Source organism: Lolium perenne, chromosome 4 (assembly GCF_019359855.2).
Source record: "Lolium perenne isolate Kyuss_39 chromosome 4, Kyuss_2.0, whole genome shotgun sequence".
Classification (NCBI taxonomy): domain Eukaryota; kingdom Viridiplantae; phylum Streptophyta; class Magnoliopsida; order Poales; family Poaceae; genus Lolium; species Lolium perenne.
The window spans coordinates 234695657-234717714 of NC_067247.2; the positions used below are offsets into that span (position 1 = coordinate 234695657).

The 22058-nt window shown below is 45.5% G+C and overlaps 1 protein-coding gene across 1 annotated transcript; it reads left to right on the forward strand.

Annotated features, from left to right (window-relative positions):
* The first annotated feature begins 1502 nt into the window (after positions 1-1502).
* On the forward strand, positions 1503-2683 carry LOC127332571 (LOB domain-containing protein 37). Its single transcript, XM_051358885.2, has 2 exons — positions 1503-1836; positions 1922-2683. The coding sequence occupies exons 1-2, from the start codon at positions 1653-1655 to the stop codon at positions 2377-2379; spliced, it is 642 nt and encodes a 213-aa protein (XP_051214845.1). The 5' UTR covers positions 1503-1652; the 3' UTR covers positions 2380-2683.
* Positions 2684-22058: the final 19375 nt, after the last annotated feature.

Here is a 22058-nt window from a genome sequence, read left to right on the forward strand (position 1 = left end):
GGTCAGACTTTTGATTTTCACCCGAGCAAGTGCGCCCTCTCAAAACAATGCTTCAACAAAGGTATTGCCGGTCACAATCAATTAAGGCAAGACCTTTGGTTTTCACCCCGAAAGATAAAACTTGTACTCCTCATGTGCTATCGCCCTGCAAGATAAGAAACACCAAGCAAAGTTCTCTTCACCACGAAGACTTAGGGGCATATATAGGCAGCCATACCTAGGGTTACAAATAGAGTGCTATCCGACGAAGGAACATAGTCCTAATATAATGCCAAGCATGGTGTGTGCTACTCGAAGTCTCCTGACTGAGCCTTAGGTGGACTCCTGACTGAGCTTTGTCGGGCTCCGATGATAGTGGGGTGCCTTCGGTTCGTGCTAGTATACAGAGTCCGCACTAGGTGGTCCAAAGATCTACGTATAATTTCTATTACTTTTGAGGCTATTGTTGGTAATTATTCATAAATTTGACGGAATTTTCACAAAACTAAAAGGAGAAATTGTGGTTCAAGTCCACGTTGTGAGATGGCCAGTGATCTTTTTTAGCTGGTCATAGCCATAATGTGCTTTTCTCCTCGGATTCATTGGAACCCTATTTTTCGTCGGGGAAATGGTTCATGTAAAGCAAACTAAGAGCCGTGGAAGGATCTAGAGTCTAGGGCGGGGATAAGCTCACCAATTAGAATGCGTGACAAGATCCTCTGTTTTTTGATTATCTAATATATCTTTTAATGAAAGTATATTATTTTGCTATTAAGTTTACAATTTTTACGATCTCTTCTCAAACCAAACATGAATTTTTCGATTCATTTGTTAGTTTTGCCATATGTTGGTGCTCTTAAAATCGCACAGCTGTAACTCCTTGTAACATTAGCAAAGGTGGGTAGTAAATAAAAATAACTCTAACAGCTAGGTTGCAGGCCCTCCGTATTTTTCCATAGCTAGCGTCGCCGTGTAGATATTTACCATGCCGATAAGATAAGGTGTGCACATTTCTTTTAACGTGTGTGTGACTAGTACTAATATAAGAATAAATGTAGAAAGGCGATACCAGAACACCCGCCCAAAATAAAATAAAATAGAGCAGATGTGAGAGGTACTCCCATGATTCGAGTTGTCCTCAGCACCTAGCCAGCCGGTGGTAGCAGCAGGTTCCACCGCAAGTGTCCAAGGCACGCTGAGTCACACCCGACACGCACCCGTCCATCCCACCGCAGGCACGCACACAGAAAAGCAAGGGGCAAAGTTCCCACACCACACCGGATGAGCGTCTCCATCTCCATCCGCGATGCCGATGCGATCCGACGGCCCGCGAGAGCCCGACCGGCCGCGGAGACACGGCGCCGCCCGCGCGCACCCCAGGACCTTGGAACTTCCTCACCTTCACCATCGGTCACCGAACCACGCGAGCCTAACTCTGGTCGGAACATCATCTAACCATGGTTAGCCCCTTCAGTCCCCCAGCTTCTACTCCCTAGTGCGTCGTCTATATAGCTCCCTCCCCGGCTGCTCACATGCCCTTCGCTCCTCTCCGATTATTTGATTCACCGACGGAGGCCAAGGAGAAACCGGCTGCTAGCTAGTATCGCATACCCCAGTTTAGTATAGCGCTCGCTGTTACTCTCTAGTCGGTGAGTGCAATCGAGCTTGGCATAATGAGCTGCAACGGCTGCCGGGTGCTGCGCAAGGGCTGCAGCGAGGCCTGCGTGCTCCGGCCCTGCCTGCAGTGGATCGACGCCGCCGACGCGCAGGGCCACGCCACCGTCTTCGTCGCCAAGTTCTTCGGACGCGCAGGACTACTCTCCTTCATCTCCGCCGTCTCCGACGACCAGCGCCCTGGTATAGCACCCTATCTCTAAGCTACCTCCATCCGTCGCCCTCTTTTAACTGCTTTAGCTAACTATACCTACTGCTTCGGATGCAGCCTTGTTCCAGTCGCTGCTGTACGAGGCGGCGGGGCGCACCATCAACCCGGTCCACGGCGCCGTGGGCCTGCTCTGGACGGGGAGCTGGCACCTCTGCCAGGCCGCCGTGGAGACCGTGCTGCGGGGAGGCGTCATCGGCCCGCTGCCGGACCTCGCCGGATCAGGATGCGGCGCCGTTGCCGGTGGGGACCTCTACGGCGGCAGCAGCGGTGCCTCTGCCAAGCGCGCCGGCGGGTGGTCGACCTTCTCCACCGCCAAGAGGGCGAGGAAGTCGACCGAGGCGCCCGCCCCGTCGTGCGATCTCGGCCTCTGCCTGAGCCCAAGGTCTCCAGCAGCGGCCATGCCGCGGCCGGGGACGCCGTCCGTCAGCTCCGACGGGTCCGTCACCACCACCACCACCACCACAAGCAGCGGCGGCGGCGAGCGGGAGGCGGTGCTGCTCAACCTTTTTCTCTGAGACCGCCTTTGACGACTAGCAGCTAGTCTCCTCATCCATGCGCATGCGCTGGCTGGATCCTGGCAGGCGGCCAAGTATTAGTAGATTTTCCCGCCGGCTAGCCTAGTTTTTCTACTGGCCGCCAGATTATTAATTTTGCTGTGTACGTAGCGTAGAGAAGAAATCTACCGGCCGGCCCCGTTTGCGTGGGCGAGATGAGAGCGCCGGTGGCCACACCTCGAGAGTAACCTTCTTTTTTTTCATCTTCTTTTGTTCCTCTTCGAATTACCAATACGTACTATGAATAAAAACGAAAATTAAGCTCGGTCTCGCTTTGGCTGTGATCAGTCAGTGGAGTTTACGATCGTGATTGAATTGCTAATTGATCGTCACGTAGTCCCACGGTTGAACGCATCGCAAGTTCCGTCACAAAGGATGGGGCTGGGGACCTCGGGCCGGGAGCACGGCGCCGCATCTGGCGGGTACGGAGGTTGACGAGGCCGGACCGGACGCGCGCGGCGTGCACTGCGCCAAGCATCCTGTCCTGCCACTGCGGTGGTGGCCGACACTGACGCTCCAAAGTCCTTCCTACTTATGTACCACTTGTACCACCACAAAAACAGGCACGTCCCACAACCAACAATGCACCACAACCTTTGAGGCAGCGAGGGGCCGGATGAGCGAGGCGACAGCACCGTGTGCTTGGTTTCCATGCGTCCGCTTCTCCCCTCACGAGTCTCTCCTCACCGTGTCACGCTCCGTGTGTCGTTGGAGCATCTACGATGTAAAATCAATCACCTATAAGCAAATATTTGGACACTCAAAAGTTGGATACATATATGAAACAAATAATTTGAAACTCATCTCAAATAAATCCGAAACAAATACAACATTTTCGTTAATAGCAATGCAATCATTTTCGTGCAACATCAAAATTATAGCAATATCTCATTTTCGTTCATGTCGTATTCCTCCCCCTCCACAGAAAAATGTTTTTTTGTTACAAACTACAACACCAAAACAACACATTTTAGAAAAAAAAAGTCAAGAAACAAAGAAACATACCTCTGAACCCTTGTTTTTCTCAAACACCTTGTGTGCACTGATAGCTGCAAGAGCATAGATCAGTTGTAGCTAGTTTCAAAATAAGAGTATCGAAAAACTTTTGGTTTGTATCTAGTATACATCCTTCGTATAGACTTCTGGTAAGGAATGTATTTCTGCCATCCTACTATCATATCTCATAAAACAAATATGTAGCGATTACTAGAATAATCCACATAGACTATAAGCATTGCTACGGAAGATCTAATCTTATCGTAGTCAACTCTTTGAACTTTGTCGTAAACAATTTTTCGACAAGTCGAGCTACTTTCAAGGATATTCCATCCAAATCCATCAATTTTATAGATCCATTTACTTTCAGAAAAGTATTCACCTATCTTAGATTTCATGGCGCATAGCCATTTTAACGGAGTCATGGCGCAAGGAGATGTTGTTCAAGCCTGGTGATATGGTCTGGGTACATTTTCGCAAGGATAGGTTCCCGAGGCTGTGGAAGTCCAAGTTGCTTCCTCGTGGTGCTGGTCCTTACAAAGTGCTTGCCAATATCAACGATAATGCATACTCGATAGATGTTCCACTTGATGAGTTTGGTGTCAGTAATTCTTTCAATGTTGTTGATTTGACACCATATGACAGAGAAGACCTTGGAGCGTCGGGGTCGACACCTTTTGAAGGGGGGGAGATGATGAGGACATCCCTACCACACTACTACCTCCGTCATTACCAAATGAAGATGAAGCTGCTGTGAAGCTCAAGTCCAATGAAGTTCGGATTGGACCTATTACAAGAGCTCGTGCGAAGCTACTTAAACAATAGGTGAACTTGTTCCTAAACGATACTTTGATTGATGAGAACTTTATACTGCCTAAGTCATGTTACTTATGTATCATCAGGTATGAAGAGGAGGCATGCATCGCATGAGGAGGAGAGGAGCAACTGGACGTGAAGCTGGACTTGGAGCTGGACATGAAGATACCCCATGGATGCGCGAGGGAGGAGAGGGAGGCATGCGCGAGAAGGGAAGACAAAGTCCAGGCCGGCCTAGCACACGGTCAGACAGGCCGCCACGCCAGCGCGCCCGGTCTCTGGCCCGGTCCGACCGAGCGGCACACCGGACGCACCCCAGCGCCAACCGGGCGGCCCGCTGATGCCAACCGGGCGGGGTACTGAGCCAAAGTCCCCGCACCCGGTCACCACCCGGTCCCTGGCCCGGTCCAAACCGGACCGGCCGGTCCAAGGCCCGGTTGACCGGCCCCCAGACCGGCCGAGTCCGAGTCTGTCTCGACCAGATCTATTCTAGGTCGGTTATTTTCGTACTTTTTCGACCTGAGGTCGTCCCGGACGCCTATATAAGTGCCCAGGACGCCCCCAAAGTTGCTTTAGACCGCGTTTAAGATAAAACCTACTTCTTAGTTGTTTGCTCTGCAAAACTATTGAATCCTCTACATCATACTTCTTGATATTGGTGTAGATCTGAAAGTCTTGTGTAATCTGCTGTTCCATTGGGAATTAGAAGGTTGCAACTTACCGCTTTGTGGTCGGCGGCTACGTGCATAAGTGAGTGGAGTTGCGAATATCTTGCAGGGTTGAGAGCTGTTGCATTGGCGACAGGGACCAATCGAGAGATCTCGTTGCGTCATACAAGTTATCATCCACTTCATCATCCGTGATTCTCCGCTGCGTTCATCCCGTGATCATCATCACCACCGTTGCTTACTGAGAAGATCGGGCCACCCTTATCATCTTGGTATCAGATTTCAGCGTTTCCTCGGTAAGCCATCCACAATCCACCCCATAGTTGAGTTGTGAGTGTTTCCTATCCAGAAAAAGCCATAAAAATATTAGGGTTAGAGTTTGCCATAGTCTTAGACTGCACTAATCTCCAGGCGTCCGCGTGTCCGGTTGGGTCGCACGCTGCGTCAACGCGGCGACCCAAAAAGACACCACGTGATTCGTCTTCCTTGCGCGGCGCTGCGCCATGGCAGGCCTCGACGGGACAGCAATGGCGGGCGGTAGAACGCGTGGGAAAGTTCCCGCGCGCGCGAAAATGCCATTGGCGCACGCTCGCACCCAACTTTCCCGCCCAAGGCCGCCGTCTATAAAAGACGGCGGCGGGCTCACAGATCTCATCACACCCGCTCCGGCGTCCTCTCCCCCTCCACTTTCTTTGGCGCCCTCTCCGTCGCCATGCCGCACACTCTGCAGGCCACGTGGGCCAAGCTCTCCCTCGCCGCCTGGGCCAAGTTCCCGCAGACGGAGGAGGAGGAGCGCGCGGACGCGCGGCGGGTCACCGACGACGAGGCGCTCCGCGTCGCTGCCGAGGCGGCGGCGAAGAAGGAAGAGGACACGGAGATGGTGGAGGCAGACGCTGACGACTGGCACGAGGCCGCGGAGGAGGGGGCCGCCGCGGAGGACCTCACGCTGGCAAACATCGACGCCGCCATCGAGGAGCGGCTCGCCGACCTCACACGCGTGACGAAGGAGCACGAGGCCACCTGCCGGGCCGGCCGCCGCCGACTAGGCGACCTCCTCGGCCAGAAGAACCAGCTCCTCGCTATGTGAGCAGCCCGCCACCTCATCCAGCTGCCCTCGCCCGAGCGGCGCGACCGGGAAGCTGATGCGTCAGCGGAGCGCGACCGACAAGAGCGCACGCGCCGGCGGAACGAGAACCACGAGGCCCAGGCCGCCGGCCGCGTCCGCCTGTAGGCGCGGACCGTTGTGGAACGCGCCACCCTGCAGGAGTTGGAGCTATGCGGGAGGCGGATGGTGCCGCCGTAGGAGGCGGAGCGCGAGCGTGCCCGAGGCGCGAGGGCGGAAAGGAGGAGGATGAAGGCCTCCGCCGCGCCACCAAGCTTGTAAACTGGAGTAGAATCCTCACGCGTACAGGCCGCCCACGTCGAGGAGTCGCCGGCGAGGCCGCCGGCCCTGTACGTATTAGTATAGGAGTAGTAGATTAAAAAAATGTAATGGTTAACTTTTTAATGACCTATGACACGCGGGCTAGGGGCGGACAAGGGGTGGACGCGAGCGGCCAGCCATCGGCGTCCGGGCCACGCGAACTCATCCCAGATTTAGGCCGGGTTTGGGTCGTCTCGGACGCCACGGCCATTCGTTTTAGGGATGAGTCCGCGCGCTGGGCCGGTTTTTTGTCCGGCTAGACCCATCCGGACGCGCGGGCGCGGGATGGGTCGCTCGGTTGGAGATGCTCTTAGAGCATCTCCAACAGCCGCGCTAAATCATGGCGCTGTAAAACCGCTTTGCAGCACGCTCTATCTATGTTTTAGGCGTGAGGACATATTCACCTCCAGCAGAAGCTCTATCCAGCGTTGTATCTTGGAGCTGTAAAAATCCATAGTTGTTTATGCGCGCGACGTTATACCGCACGCTCTTTCCGGCGTGGTAGATATAGTGCACGATATAGCGCTTTTGCCCCAAGCTGTATTTTATAGCGCCGGATAGAACGCCTGTTGGAGCATTATTTTGTGTCCGCGCGCTAAATCAGCCACATTTTGATGCTCTTAGGGCATCTCCAACGGGGCGACCCAAACCGTGCCCGCGCGTCCGGATGGGTCGAGCCAGACAAAAACGCGGCCCAACGAGGGGACGCACCGCAAAAGTGGACAGCCGCGGCGTCCGGAACGACGCAAACCCGGCCCAAATCTGGGCTAGGTTTGCGTGGCCGCGGATGGCACGCGCCTCCGCTCGCGTCCGGGCGCTGGTCGGCTCGTCTCCCTTGGGCCCACCTATCGGTGACCAGGGAGGCTATTAAATGGGGACTGGAAGGGATTTGGCCCTCCACTCCAGTCCCCACTCCACTCCAGCAGCGAAACCACCGCCATGGCTAAGCGACGGTTTGCTTCCGGAGCCAACGACGACGAGGCGAGCAGCAGCCGCCGTCGTCCGCCGGCGCTGCGGCCTGCGGGAGGAAACCGAGGCGGCCTCCACATCGGAGAGGCCGCACGCGGCAGCGCGGCATTGCCGCAACCGCCGCCTCTGCTGCTCGAGCCCAAGCCCGAGTCCTCGGAGGAGGACCCTGATACGTCTCCGACGTATCGATAATTTCTTATGTTCCATGCCACATTATTGATGACATCTACATGTTTTATGCACACTTTATGTCATATTTGTGCATTTTCTGGAACTAACCTATTAACAAGATGCCGAAGTGTCGATTCTTTGTTTCTCTTTGTTTTTGGTTTCAGAAATCCTAGTAAGGAAATATTCTCGGAATCGGACGAAATCAACGCCGAAGATCTTAGAATCCCCGGAAGCATCCAGAACACCCGAGAGTCGCCAGAGGGGGGCCACAGGCCCACCAGACCATAGGCCGGCGCGGCCTGGGGGTGGCCCGCGCCCCCCTATGGTGTCGTCGCCTCGTTGACCTTCTGACGCCGCCTCTTCGCCTATAAGAAGCCCCTCGACCTAAAACCTCGATACGGAAAAGCCACGGTACGAGACACCTTCCAGAGCCGTCGCCATCGCGAAGCCAAGATCTGGGGGGCAGGAGTCTCTGTACCGGCACGCCGCCGGGACGGGGAAGTGCCCCCGGAAGGCTCCTCCATCGACACCACCGCCATCTTCATCAACGCTGCTGTCTCCCATGAGGAGGGAGTAGTTCTCCATCGAGGCTCGGGGCTGTACCGGTAGCTATGTGGTTAATCTCTCTCCTATGTACTTCAATACAATGATCTCATGAGCTGCTTTACATGATTGAGATTCATATGAGTTTTGTATCACAATTCATCTATGTGCTACTCTAGTGATGTTATTAAAGTAGTCTATTCCTCCTCCATGATGTAATGTTGGCAGTGTGTGCATCATGAAGTACTTGGTTTATGCTATGATTGTGATCTCTTGTAGATTATGAAGTTAACTATTACTATGATGGTATTGATGTGATCTATTCCTCCTTTCATAGTGTGATGGTAGTAGTGTGCATGCTATGTTAGTACTTGGTTTAGTCGTGTTAATCTATCTTGCACTCTAAGGTTATTTAAATATGAACATCGAATATTGTGGAGCTTGTTAACTCCGACATTGAGGGTTCGTGTAATCCTACGCAATTAGTGGTGTTCATCATCCAACAAGAGGGTGTAGAGTTTAGCATCTATCTATTTATTTATGTGATCAATGTTGAGAGTGTCCACTAGTGAAAGTATGATCCCTAGGCCTTGTTCCTAAATACTGCTATCGCTGCTTGTTTACTGTTTTACTGCGTTTCTACTGCCTGTAATATTACCACCATCATCCACCCGCCAGTCCTGGATAGCAAAGCACTTTTCTGGCACCGTTGCTACTGCTCATATTTATTCATACCACCTGTATTTCACTATCTCTTCGCCGAACTAGTGCACCTATTAGGTGTGTTGGGGACACAAGAGACTTCTTGCTTTGTGGTTGCAGGGTTGCATGAGAGGGATATCTTTGACCTCTTCCTCCCTGAGATCGATAAACCTTGGGTGATCCACTTAAGGGAAACTTGCTGCTGTTCTACAAACCTCTGCTCTTGGAGGCCCAACACTGTCTACAAGAATAGAAGCTCCCGTAGACATCAAGCACTTTTCTGGCGCCGTTGCCGGGGAGGAAAGGTAAAAGGCATTCATACTCCGGTTCCAGGTAACAGTACTTTTCTGGCGCCATTGTGTGTGTGTGCTCGAAGCTATTTCCTTTAGATCCTGCAATTGCATCTTTTTGTTTCTTGTTTACACTAGTTAGGCATAATGAAAAACAACAAAAATATGAGAGATCTTTATGAACTTTATCTTGAATTAGGACATGATGTGTTTGATGAGAGAATTAAAAAACCCATGGAACTTTATATGCATGCTAATGGGAATGTTATTAATATGAATGCTTTGAACACTATTGTTGCTAATGCTATGGAAAATTCTAAGCTTGGGGAAGCTGGTTTTGATGAGCATGATATTTTTAGTCCCCCAAACATTGAGGAGAAAATTTACTTTGATGATACTTTGCCTCCTATTTATGATGATTATAATGATAGTAGTCTTTTAGTACCGCCTGTTATGGAGGATAAATTTGATTATGATTACAATATGCCTCCCATATTTGATGATGGGAATAATAATGATAGCTACTTTGTTGAATTTGCTCCCACTACAACTAATAAAATTGATTATGCTTATGTGGAGAGTAATAATTTTATGCATGAGACTCATGATAAGAATGCTTTATGTGATAGTTATATTGTTGAGTTTGCTCATGTTGCTACTGAAAGTTATTATGAGAAAGGGAAATATGGTCGTATGCATCTTAATAATATTAAGTTTCCCCTCTTTATGTTGAGAATCCTGAAGTTACTCGTGTTTTATCCTCTTATGCTTGTCACTTTGTTCTTCATGAATTCATTTGTGTACAAGATTCCTCTTCATAGGAAGCATGTTAGACTTAAATGTGTTTTGAATTTGCCTCTTGATGCTCTCTTTTGCTCCAAATACTATTTCTTGCGAGTGGATCATTAAAACTGCTGAGCCCATCTTAATGGCTATAAAGAAAGAACTTCTTGGGAGATAACCTATGTGTTATTTTGCTACAGTACTTTGTTTTATATTTGTGTCTTGGAAGTTGTTTACTACTGTAGCAACCTCTCCTTATCTTAGTTTTGTGTTTTGTTGTACCAAGTAAAGTCGTTGATAGTAAGGTTCATACTAGATTTGGATTACTGCGCAGAAACAGATTTCTTTGCTGTCACGAATCTGGGCAAAATTCTCTGTAGGTAACTCAGAAAATTATACCAATTTATGTGAGTGATCCTCAGATATGTACGCAACTTTCATGCAATTTGAGCATTTTCATTTGAGCAAGTCTGGTGCCTCAATAAAATTCGTCTTTACGGACTGTTCTGTTTTGACAGATTCTGCCTTTTATTTCGCATTGCTTCTTTTGCTATGTGGGATGGATTTCTTTGTTCCATTGACTTCCAGTAGCTTTGAGCAATATCCAGAAGTGTTAAGAATAATTGTGTCACCTCTGAACATGTGAATTTTTGATTATGCACTAACCCTCTAATGAGTTTGTTTCGAGTTTGGTGTGGAGGAAGTTTTCAAGGGTCAAGAGAGGAGGATGATATATTACGATCAAGAAGAGTGAAAGCTCTAAGCTTGGGGATGCCCCGGTGGTTCATCCCTGCATATTTCAAGAGGACTCAAGCATCTAAGCTTGGGGATGCCCAAGGCATCCCCTTCTTCATCGACAACATTATCAGGTTCCTCTAATGAAACTATATTTTTATTCCATTACATCTTATGTACTTTACTTGGAGCGTCTGTTTATTTTTGTTTTTGTTTTTGTTTGAATAAATGCTTGTGTGGGAGAGAGACACGCTCCGCTGGTTCATAGGAACACATGTGTTCTTAGCTTTTAATTTTCATGGCGAAGGTTGAAACTGCTTCGTTAATTGTTATATGGTTGGAAACAGAAAATGCTACATGTAGTAATTGGTATGATGTCTTGAATAATGTGATACTTGGCAATTGTTGTGCTCATGTTTAAGCTCTTGCATCATATACTTTGCACCTATTAATGAAGAGATACATAGAGCATGCTAAAATTTGGTTTGCATATTTGGTTTCTCTAAAGTCTAGATAATTTCTAGTATTGAGTTTGAACAACAAGAAAGACGGTGTAGAGTCTTATAATGTTTTCAATGTGTCTTTTATGTGAGTTTTGCTGCACCGGTTCTTCCTTGTGTTTGTTTCAAATAGCCTTGCTAGCCTAAGCCTTGTATCGAGAGGGAATACTTCTCATGCATCCAAAATACTTGAGCCAACCACTATGCCATTTGTGTCCACCATACCTACCTACTACATGGTATTTCTCCGCCATTCCAAAGTAAATTGCTTGAATGCTACCTTTAAATTTCTATCATCTACCTTTACAATATATAGCTCATGGGACAAATACCCTAAAAACTATTGTGGTATTGAATATGTACTTATGCACTTTATCTCTTATTAAGTTGCTTGTTGTGCGATAACCATGTTCCTGGGGACGCCATCAACTACTCTTTGTTGAATATCATGTGAGTTGCTATGCATGTTCGTCTTGTCTAAAGTAAGAGCGATCTACCACTTTATGGTTAGAGCATGCATATTGTTAGAGAAGAACATTGGGCCGCTAACTAAAGCCATGATCCATGGTGGAAGTTTCAGTTTTGGACATATATCCTCAATCTCATATGAGAAAAATAATTGTTGCTACATGCTTATGCATAAAAGAGGAGTCCATTATCTGTTGTCTATGTTGTCCCGGTATGGATGTCTAAGTTGAGAATAATCAATAGCGAGAAATCCAAATCGAGCTTTCTCCTTAGACCTTTGTACAGGCGGCATAGAGGTACCCCTTTGTGACACTTGGTTAAAACATGTGCATTGCGATAATCCCGGTACTCCAAGCTAATTAGGACAAGGTGCGGGTGATGCGTGTGGTTGGCACGTCCGTTGGGAACCCCAAGAGGAAGGTGTGATGCGCACAGCGGCAAGTTTCCCTCAGTAAGAAACCAAGGTTTAATCGGACCAGTAGGAGTCAAGAAGCACGTTGAAGGTTGATGGCGGCGGGATGTAGTGCGGCGCAACACCAAGGATTCCGGCGCCAACGTGGAACCTGCACAACACAACCAAAGTACTTTGCCCCAACGAAACAGTGAGGTTGTCAATCTCACCGGCTTGCTGTAACAAAGGATTAACCGTATTGTGTGGAAGATGATTGTTTGCAGAAAACAGTAGAACAGTATTGCAGTAGATTGTATTTCAGTAAAGAGAATTGGACCGGGGTCCACAGTTCACTAGAGGTGTCTCTCCCATAAGACAAATAGCATGTTGGGTGAACAAATTACAGTTGGGCAATTGACAAATAAAGAGAGCATGACCATGCACATACATATCATGATGAGTATAGTGAGATTTAATTGGGCATTACGACAAAGTACATAGACCGCCATCCAACTGCATCTATGCCTAAAAAGTCCACCTTCAGGTTATCATCCGAACCCCCTCCAGTATTAAGTTGCAAAGCAACAGACAATTGCATTAAGTATGGTGCGTAATGTAATCAACAACTACATCCTTAGACATAGCATCAATGTTTTATCCCTAGTGGCAACAAAGACAACACAACCTTAGAACTTTCATCCTTTGTCCCAGGTGTCAATGCAGGCATGAACCCACTATCGAGCATAAGTACTCCCTCTTGGAGTTACAAGCATCTACTTGGCCAGAGCATCTACTAGTAACGGAAAGCATGCAAGATCATAAATAACACATAAGTATAACTTTGATAATCAACATAACAAGTATTCTCTATTCATCGGATCCCAACAAACGCAACATATAGAATTACAGATAGATGATCTTGATCATGTTAGGCAGCTCACAAGATCCGACAATGATAGCACAATGGGGAGAAGACAACCATCTAGCTACTGCTATGGACCCATAGTCCAGGGGTAGACTACTCACACATCACACCGGAGGCGACCATGGCGGCGTAGAGTCCTCCGGGAGATGATTCCCCTCTCCGGCAGGGTGCCGGAGGCGATCTCCTGGATCCCCCGAGATGGGATCGGCGTTGGCGGCGTCTCTGGAAGGTTTTCCGTATCGTGGTTCTCGGTGCGGGGTTTCGTCACGGGAGGCTATTTGTAGGCGGAAGGGCAGGTCAAGAGGCGGCACGGGGGCCCCACACCACGGGGCCGCGCGGCCAAGGGGGCCACGCCGCCCTAGGGTGTGGCCCCCTCGTGGCCCCTCTTCGTCTCTCCTTCGGACTTCCGGGAAGCTTCGTGGAAAAATAGGCCCCTGGGCTTTGATTTCGTCCAATTCCGAGAATATTTCCTTACTAGGATTTCTGAAACCAAAAATAGCAGAAAACAAAGAATCGGCACTTCGGCATCTTGTTAATAGGTTAGTTCCAGAAAATGCACGAATATGACATAAAGTGTGCATAAAACATGTAGATAACATCAATAATGTGGCATGGAACATAAGAAATTATCGATACGTTGGAGACGTATCAGCATCCCCAAGCTTAGTTCTGCTCGTCCCGAGCAGTTAAAACGATAACACAGATAATTTCTGGAGTGACATGCCATCATAATCTTGATCATACTATTTGTAAAGCATATGTAGTGAATGCAGCGATCAAAACAATGTATATGACATGAGTAAACAAGTGAACCATAAAGCAAAGACTTTTCATGAATAGCACTTCAAGACAAGCATCAATTAAGTCTTGCATAAGAGTTAACTCATAAAGCAATAATTCAAAGTAAAGGCATTGAAGCAACACAAAAGAAGATTAAGTTTCAGCGGTTGCTTTCAACTTGTAACATGTATATCTCATGGATATTGTCAACATAGAGTAATATAATAAGTGCAATAAGCAAGTATGTAGGAATCAATGCACAGTTCACACAAGTGTTTGCTTCTTGAGGTGGAGAGAAATAGGTGAACTGACTCAACATTGAAAGTAAAAAGAATGGTCCTCCATAGAGGAAAAGCATCGATTGCTATATTTGTGCTAGAGCTTTGATTTTGAAAACATGAAACAATTTTGTCAACGGTAGTAATAAAGCATATGCATCATGTAAATTATATCTTATAAGTTGCAAGCCTCATGCATAGTGTACTAATAGTGCCCGCACCTTGTCCTAATTAGCTTGGACTACCGGATCATCACAATGCATTGTTTTTACCAAGTGTCACAAAGGGGTACCTCTATGCCGCTTTGTACAAAGGTCTAAGGAGAAAGCTCGCATTGGATTTCTCGCTATTGATTATTCTTCAACTTAGACATCCATACCGGGACAACATAGACAACAGATAATGGACTCCTCTTTTATGCATAAGCATATAACAACAATTAATAATTTTCTCATTTGAGATTTGAGGATTGTTGTCCAAAACTGAAACTTCCACCATGGATCATGGCTTTAGTTAGCGGCCCAATGTTCTTCTCTAACATATGCATGCTTAACCATAAGGTGGTAGATCTCTCTTACTTCAGACAAGACGGACATGCATAGCAACTCACATGAAATTCAACAATGAATAGTTGATGGCGTCCCCAGTGAACATGGTTATCGCACAACAAGCAACTTAATAAGAGATAAAGTGCATAATTACATATTCAATACCACAATAGTTTTTAAGCTATTTGTCCCATGAGCTATATATTGCAAAGGTGAATGATGGAATTTTAAAGGTAGCACTCAAGCAATTTACTTTGGAATGGCGGAAAATACCATGTAGTAGGTAGGTATGGTGGACACAAATGGCATAGTGGTTGCTCAAGTATTTTGGATGCATGAGAAGTATTCCCTCTCGATACAAGGTTTAGGCTAGCAAGGCTTATTTGAAACAAACACAAGGATGAACCGGTGCAGCAAAACTCACATAAAAGTCATATTGAAAACATTATAAGACTCTACACCATCTTCCTTGTTGTTCAAACTCAATACTAGAAATTATCTAGACCTTAGAGAAACCAAATATGCAAACCAAATTTTAGCATGCTCTATGTATTTCTTCATTAATGGGTGCAAAGCATATGATGCAAGAGCTTAAACATGAGCACAACAATTGCCAAGTATCACATTACCCACGACATTTATAGCAATTACTACATGTATCATTTTCCAATTCCAACCATATAACAATTTAACGAAGGAGAAACTTCGCCATGAATACTATAAGTAGAAACCAAGGACATACTTGTCCATATGCTACAGCGGAGCGTGTCTCTCTCCCATAAAGTGAATGCTAGGATCCATTTTATTCAAACAAAACAAAAAACAAAAACAAACCGACGCTCCAAGAAAAAGCACATAAGATGTGATGGAATAAAAATATAGTTTCAGGGGAGGAACCTGATAATGTTGTCGATGAAGAAGGGGATGCCTTGGGCATCCCCAAGCTTAGACGCTTGAGTCTTCTTAATATATGCAGGGGTGAACCACCGGGGCATCCCCAAGCTTAGAGCTTTCACTCTCCTTGATCATGTTGCATCATACTCCTCTCTTGATCCTTGAAAACTTCCTCCACACCAAACTCGAAACAACTCATTAGAGGGTTAGTGCACAATATAAATTGACATATTCAGAGGTGACACAATCATTCTTAACACTTCTGGACATTGCATAATGCTACTGGACATTAGTGGATCAAAGAAATTCATCCAACATAGCAAAAGAGGCAACGCGAAATAAAAGGCAGAATCTGTCAAAACAGAACAGTTCGTATTGACGAATTTTAAAATGGCACCATACTTGCTCAGATGAAAATGCTCAAATTGAATGAAAGTTGCGTACATATCTGAGGATCATGCACGTAAATTGGCTTAACTTTCTGAGCTACCTACAGGGAGGTGGACCCAGATTCGTGACAGCAAAGAAATCTGGAACTGTGCAGTAATCCAAATCTAGTACTTACTTTTCTATCAACGGCTTAACTTGGCACAACAAAACACAAAACTAAGATAAGGAGAGGTTGCTACAGTAGTAAACAACTTCCAAGACACAAAATAAAAACAAAGTACTGTAGGTAAAAACATGGGTTGTCTCCCATAAGCGCTTTTCTTTAACGCCTTTCAGCTAGGCGCAGAAAGTGTGCATCAAGTGTTATCAAGAGACGAAGTGTCAACATCATAATTTGTTCTCATAATAGAATCAAAAGGGTACTTCATTCTCTTTCTAGGGAAGTGTTCCATACCTTTCTTGAGAGGAAATTAATATTTTATATTACCTTCCTTCATATCAATAATAGCACCAACAGTTCGAAGAAAAGGTCTTCCCAATATAATGGGACAAGATGCATTGCATTCAATATCCAAGACAACAAAATCAACGGGGACAAGGTTATTGTTAACGGTAATGCGAACATTATCAACCTTACCCAAAGGTTTCTTTGTAGAATGATCAGCAAGATTAACATCCAAATAACAATCTTTCAGTGGTGGCAAGTCAAGCATATTATAAATTTTCTTAGGCATAACAGAAATACTTGCACCAAGATCACATAAAGCATTACAATCAAAATCTTTAACCTTCATCTTAATGATGGGCTCCCAACCATCCTCTAGCTTTTTAGGAATAGAGGCTTCAGCTCTAATTTCTCTTCTCTAGCTTTTATGAGAGCATTTGTAATATGATGCGTGAAAGCCAAATTTATAGCACTAGCATTAGGACTTTTAGCAAGTTTTTGCAAGAACTTTATAACTTCAGAGATGTGGCAATCATCAAAATTCAAACCATTATAATCTAAAGCAATAGGATCATCATCCCCAATGTTGGAAAAAATTTCAGCAGCTTTATCACAGGCAGTTTCAGCAGTTTTAGCAGTTTCAGGCAGTTTTTCGCGCTTTGCATTAGAAGTGGAAACATTGCTAACACCAATTCTTTTATTAGTATTAGTAGGGGGTGCAGCAACATGTGTAGCATTATCATTACTAGTGGTGGTAATAGTCCAAACTTTAGCTACATTCTTCTCTTTAGCTAGTTTTTCATTTTCTTCTCTATCCCACCTAGCACGCAGTTCAGCCATTAATCTTATATTTTCATTAATTCTAACTTGAATGGCATTTGCTGTAGTAACAATTTTATTATGATGATTCTCATTAGGCAAAACTTTTGATTTCAAAAGATCAACATCAGCAGCAAGACTATCGACTTTAGAAGCAAGTATATCAATTTTCCCAAGCTTTTCTTCAACAGATTTGTTAAAAGCAGTTTGTGTACTAATAAATTCTTTAAGCATGGCCTCAAGTCCAGGGGGTGAACTCCTATTATTGTTGTAAGAATTCCCATAAGAATTACCATAGCCGTTGCCATTATTATAAGGATATGGCCTATAGTTGTTACTAGAATTGTTCCGGTAAGCATTGTTGTTGAAATTATTATTTTTAATGAAGTTTACATCAACATGTTCTTCTTGTGCAACCAATGAAGCTAACGGAACATTATTAGGATCAATATTAGTCCTATCATTCACAAGCATAGACATAATAGCATCAATCTTATCACTCAAGGAAGAGGTTTCTTCGACAGAATTTACCTTCTTACCTTGTGGAGCTCTTTCCGTGTGCCATTCAGAGTAATTGATCATCATATTATCAAGAAGCTTTGTTGCTTCACCAAGAGTGATGGACATAAAGGTACCTCCAGCAGCTGAATCCAATAAATTCCGTGAAGAAAAATTTAGTCCTGCATAGAAGGTTTGGATGATCATCCAAGTAGTCAGTCCATGGGTTGGGCAATTTTTAACCAGAGATTTCATTCTTTCCCAAGCTTGAGCAACATGTTCAGTATCTAATTGTTTAAAATTCATTATGCTACTCCTCAAAGATATAATTTTAGCAGGGGGATAATATCTACCAATAAAAGCATCCTTGCATTTAGTCCATGAATCAATACTATTCTTAGGCAGAGATAGCAACCAATCTTTAGCTCTTCCTCTTAATGAGAAAGGGAACAATTTTATTTTAATAATATCACCATCTACATCTTTATATTTTTGCATTTCACATAGTTCAACAAAATTATTAAGATGGGCAGCAGCATCATCAGAACTAACACCAGAAAATTGCTCTCGCATAACAAGATTCAAGAAAGCGGTTTAATTTCAAAGAATTCTGCTGTAGTAGCAGGTGGAGCAATAGGTGTGCATAAGAAATCATTATTATTTGTGGTTGTGAAATCACACAACTTAGTATTTTCAGCGTTGGCCATTTTAGCAACAGTAAATAAAGCAAACTAGATAAAGTAAATACAAGTAAACTAATTTTTTTGTGTTTTTGATATAGCAAACAAGATAGCAAATAAAGTAAAACTAGCAACTAATTTTTTTTGTATTTTTATTTAGTGCAGCAAACAAAGTAGTAAATAAAACTAAGCAAGACAAAAACAAAGTAAAGAGATTGAGAAGTGGAGACTCCCCTTGCAGCGTGTCTTGATCTCCCCGGCAACGGCGCCAGAAATTTGCTTGATGCGTGTGGTTGGCACGTCCGTTGGGAACCCCAAGAGGAAGGTGTGATGCGCACAGCGGCAAGTTTCCCTCAGTAAGAAACCAAGGTTTAATCGGACCAGTAGGAGTCAAGAAGCACGTTGAAGGTTGATGGCGGCGGGATGTAGTGCGGCGCAACACCAGGGATTCCGGCGCCAACGTGGAACCTGCACAACACAACCAAAGTACTTTGCCCCAACGAAACAGTGAGGTTGTCAATCTCACCGGCTTGCTGTAACAAAGGATTAACCGTATTGTGTGGAAGATGATTGTTTGCAGAAAACAGTAGAACAGTATTGTAGTAGATTGTATTTCAGTAAAGAGAATTGGACCGGGGTCCACAGTTCACTAGAGGTGTCTCTCCCATAAGACAAATAGCATGTTGGGTGAACAAATTACAGTTGGGCAATTGACAAATAAAGAGAGCATGACCATGCACATACATATCATGATGAGTATAGTGAGATTTAATTGGGCATTACGACAAAGTACATAGACCGCCATCCAACTGCATCTATGCCTAAAAAGTCCACCTTCAGGTTATCATCCGAACCCCCTCCAATATTAAGTTGCAAAGCAACAGACAATTGCATTAAGTATGGTGCGTAATGTAATCAACAACTACATCCTTAGACATAGCATCAATGTTTTATCCCTAGTGGCAACAACACAACACAACCTTAGAACTTTCTGTCACTGTCCCAGGTGTCAATGCAGGCATGAACCCACTATCGAGCATAAGTACTCCCTCTTGGAGTTACAAGCATCTACTTGGCCAGAGCATCTACTAGTAACGGAAAGCATGCAAGATCATAAATAACACATAAGTGTAACTTTGATAATCAACATAACAAGTATTCTCTATTCATCGGATCCCAACAAACGCAACATATAGAATTACAGATAGATGATCTTGATCATGTTAGGCAGCTCACAAGATCCGACAATGATAGCACAATGGGGAGAAGACAACCATCTAGCTACTGCTATGGACCCATAGTCCAGGGGTAGACTACTCACACATCACACCGGAGGCGACCATGGCGGCGTAGAGTCCTCCGGGAGATGATTCCCCTCTCCGGCAGGGTGCCGGAGGCGATCTCCGGATCCCCCGAGATGGGATCGGCGTTGGCGGCGTCTCCGGAAGGTTTTCCGTATCGTGGCTCTCGTGCGCGGGGGTTTCGTCACGGAGGCTATTTGTAGGCGGAAGGGCAGGTCAAGAGGCGGCACGGGGCCCCACACCACAGGCCGCGCGGCCAAGGGGGGCCGCGCCGCCCTAGGGTGTGGCCCCCTCGTGGCCCCTCTTCGTCTCTCCTTCGGACTTCCGGGAAGCTTCGTGGAAAAATAGGCCCCCGGGCTTTGATTTCGTCCAATTCCGAGAATATTTCCTTACTAGGATTTCTGAAACCAAAAACAGCGTAGAAACAAAGAATCGGCACTTCGGCATCTTGTTAATAGGTTAGTTCCAGAAAATGCACGAATATGACATAAAGTGTGCATAAAACATGTAGATAACATCAATAATGTGGCATGGAACATAAGAAATTATCGATACGTTGGAGACGTATCAGCGGGCACTATTAGTATACTATGCATGAGGCTTGCAACTTGTAAGATATAATTTACATGATACATATGCTTTATTACTACCGTTGACAAAATTGTTTCTTGTTTTCAAAATCAAAGCTCTAGCACAAATATAGCAATCGATGCTTTCCTTTTTGAATGACCATTCTTTTACTTTCATTGTTGAGTCAGTTCACCTATCTCTCTCCACCTCAAGAAGCAAACACTTGTGTGAACTGTGCATTGATTCCTACATACTTGCATATTGCATTTGTTATATTACTCTATGTTGACAATATCCATGAGATATACATGTTATAAGTTGAAAGCAACCGCTGAAACTTCATCTTCCTTTGTGTTGCTTCAATACCTTTACTTTGAATTATTGCTTTATGAGTTAACTCTTATGCAAGACTTATTGATGCTTGTCTTGAAAGTACTATTCATGAAAAGTCTTTGCTATATGATTCATTTGTTTACTTATGTCATCTACCATTGTCTTGGATTGCTGCATTCATTACATGTGTTTACAATAGTATGATCAAGGTTATGATGGCATGTCACTCCAGAAATTATCTTTGTTTATCGTTTACCTGCTCGGGACGAGCAGGAACTAAGCTTGGGGATGCTGATACGTCTCCGACGTATCGATAATTTCTTATGTTCCATGCCACATTATTGATGATATCTACATGTTTTATGCACACTTTATGTCATATTTGTGCATTTTCTGGAACTAACCTATTAACAAGATGCCGAAGTGCCAGTTGCTGTTTTCTGCTGTTTTTGGTTTCAGAAATCCTAGTAAGGAAATATTCTCGGAATCGGACGAAATCAACGCCGAAGATCTTAGAATCCCCGGAAGCATCCAGAACACCCGAGAGTCGCCAGAGGGGGCCACGGGCCACTGCACCATAGGCCGGCGTGGCCTGGGGGTGGCCCGCGCCCCCCTATGGTGTCGTCGCCTCGTTGACCTTCTGACGCCGCCTCTTCGCCTATAAGAAGCCCCTCGACCTAAAACCTCGATACGGAAAAGCCACGGTACGAGAAACCTTCCAGAGCCGCCGCCATCGCGAAGCCAAGATCTGGGGGACAGGAGTCTCTGTTCCGGCACGCCGCCGGGACGGGGAAGTGCCCCCGGAAGGCTCCTCCATCGACACCACCGCCATCTTCATCAACGCTGCTATCTCCCATGAGGAGGGAGTAGTTCTCCATCGAGGCTCGGGGCTGTACCGGTAGCTATGTGGTTAATCTCTCTCCTATGTACTTCAATACAATGATCTCATGAGCTGCTTTACATGATTGAGATTCATATGAGTTTTGTATCACAATTCATCTATGTGCTACTCTAGTGATGTTATTAAAGTAGTCTATTCCTCCTCTGATGTAATGTTGGCAGTGTGTGCATCATGAAGTACTTGGTTTATGCTATGATTGTGATCTCTTGTAGATTATGAAGTTAACTATTACTATGATGGTATTGATGTGATCTATTCCTCCTTTCATAGTGTGATGGTAGTAGTGTGCATGCTATGTTAGTACTTGGTTTAGTCGTGTTAATCTATCTTGCACTCTAAGGTTATTTAAATATGAACATCGAATATTGTGGAGCTTGTTAACTCCGGCATTGAGGGTTCGTGTAATCCTACGCAATTAGTGGTGTTCATCATCCAACAAGAGGGTGTAGAGTTTAGCATCTATCTATTTATTTATGTGATCAATGTTGAGAGTGTCCACTGATGGCGTGTATTTCACACGTTCGTTGGGCAACCCCAAGAGGAAGGTATGATGCGCACAGCAGCAAGTTTTCCCTCAGAAAGAAACCAAGGTTTATCGAACCAGGAGGAGCCAAGAAGCACGTTGAAGGTTGATGGCGGCGGGATGTAGTGCGGCGCAACACCAGGGATTCCGGCGCCAACGTGGAACCTGCACAACACAACCAAAGTACTTTGCCCCAACGAAACAGTGAGGTTGTCAATCTCACCGGCTTGCTGTAACAAAGGATTAACCGTATTGTGTGGAAGATGATTGTTTGCAGAAAACAGTAGAACAAGTATTGCG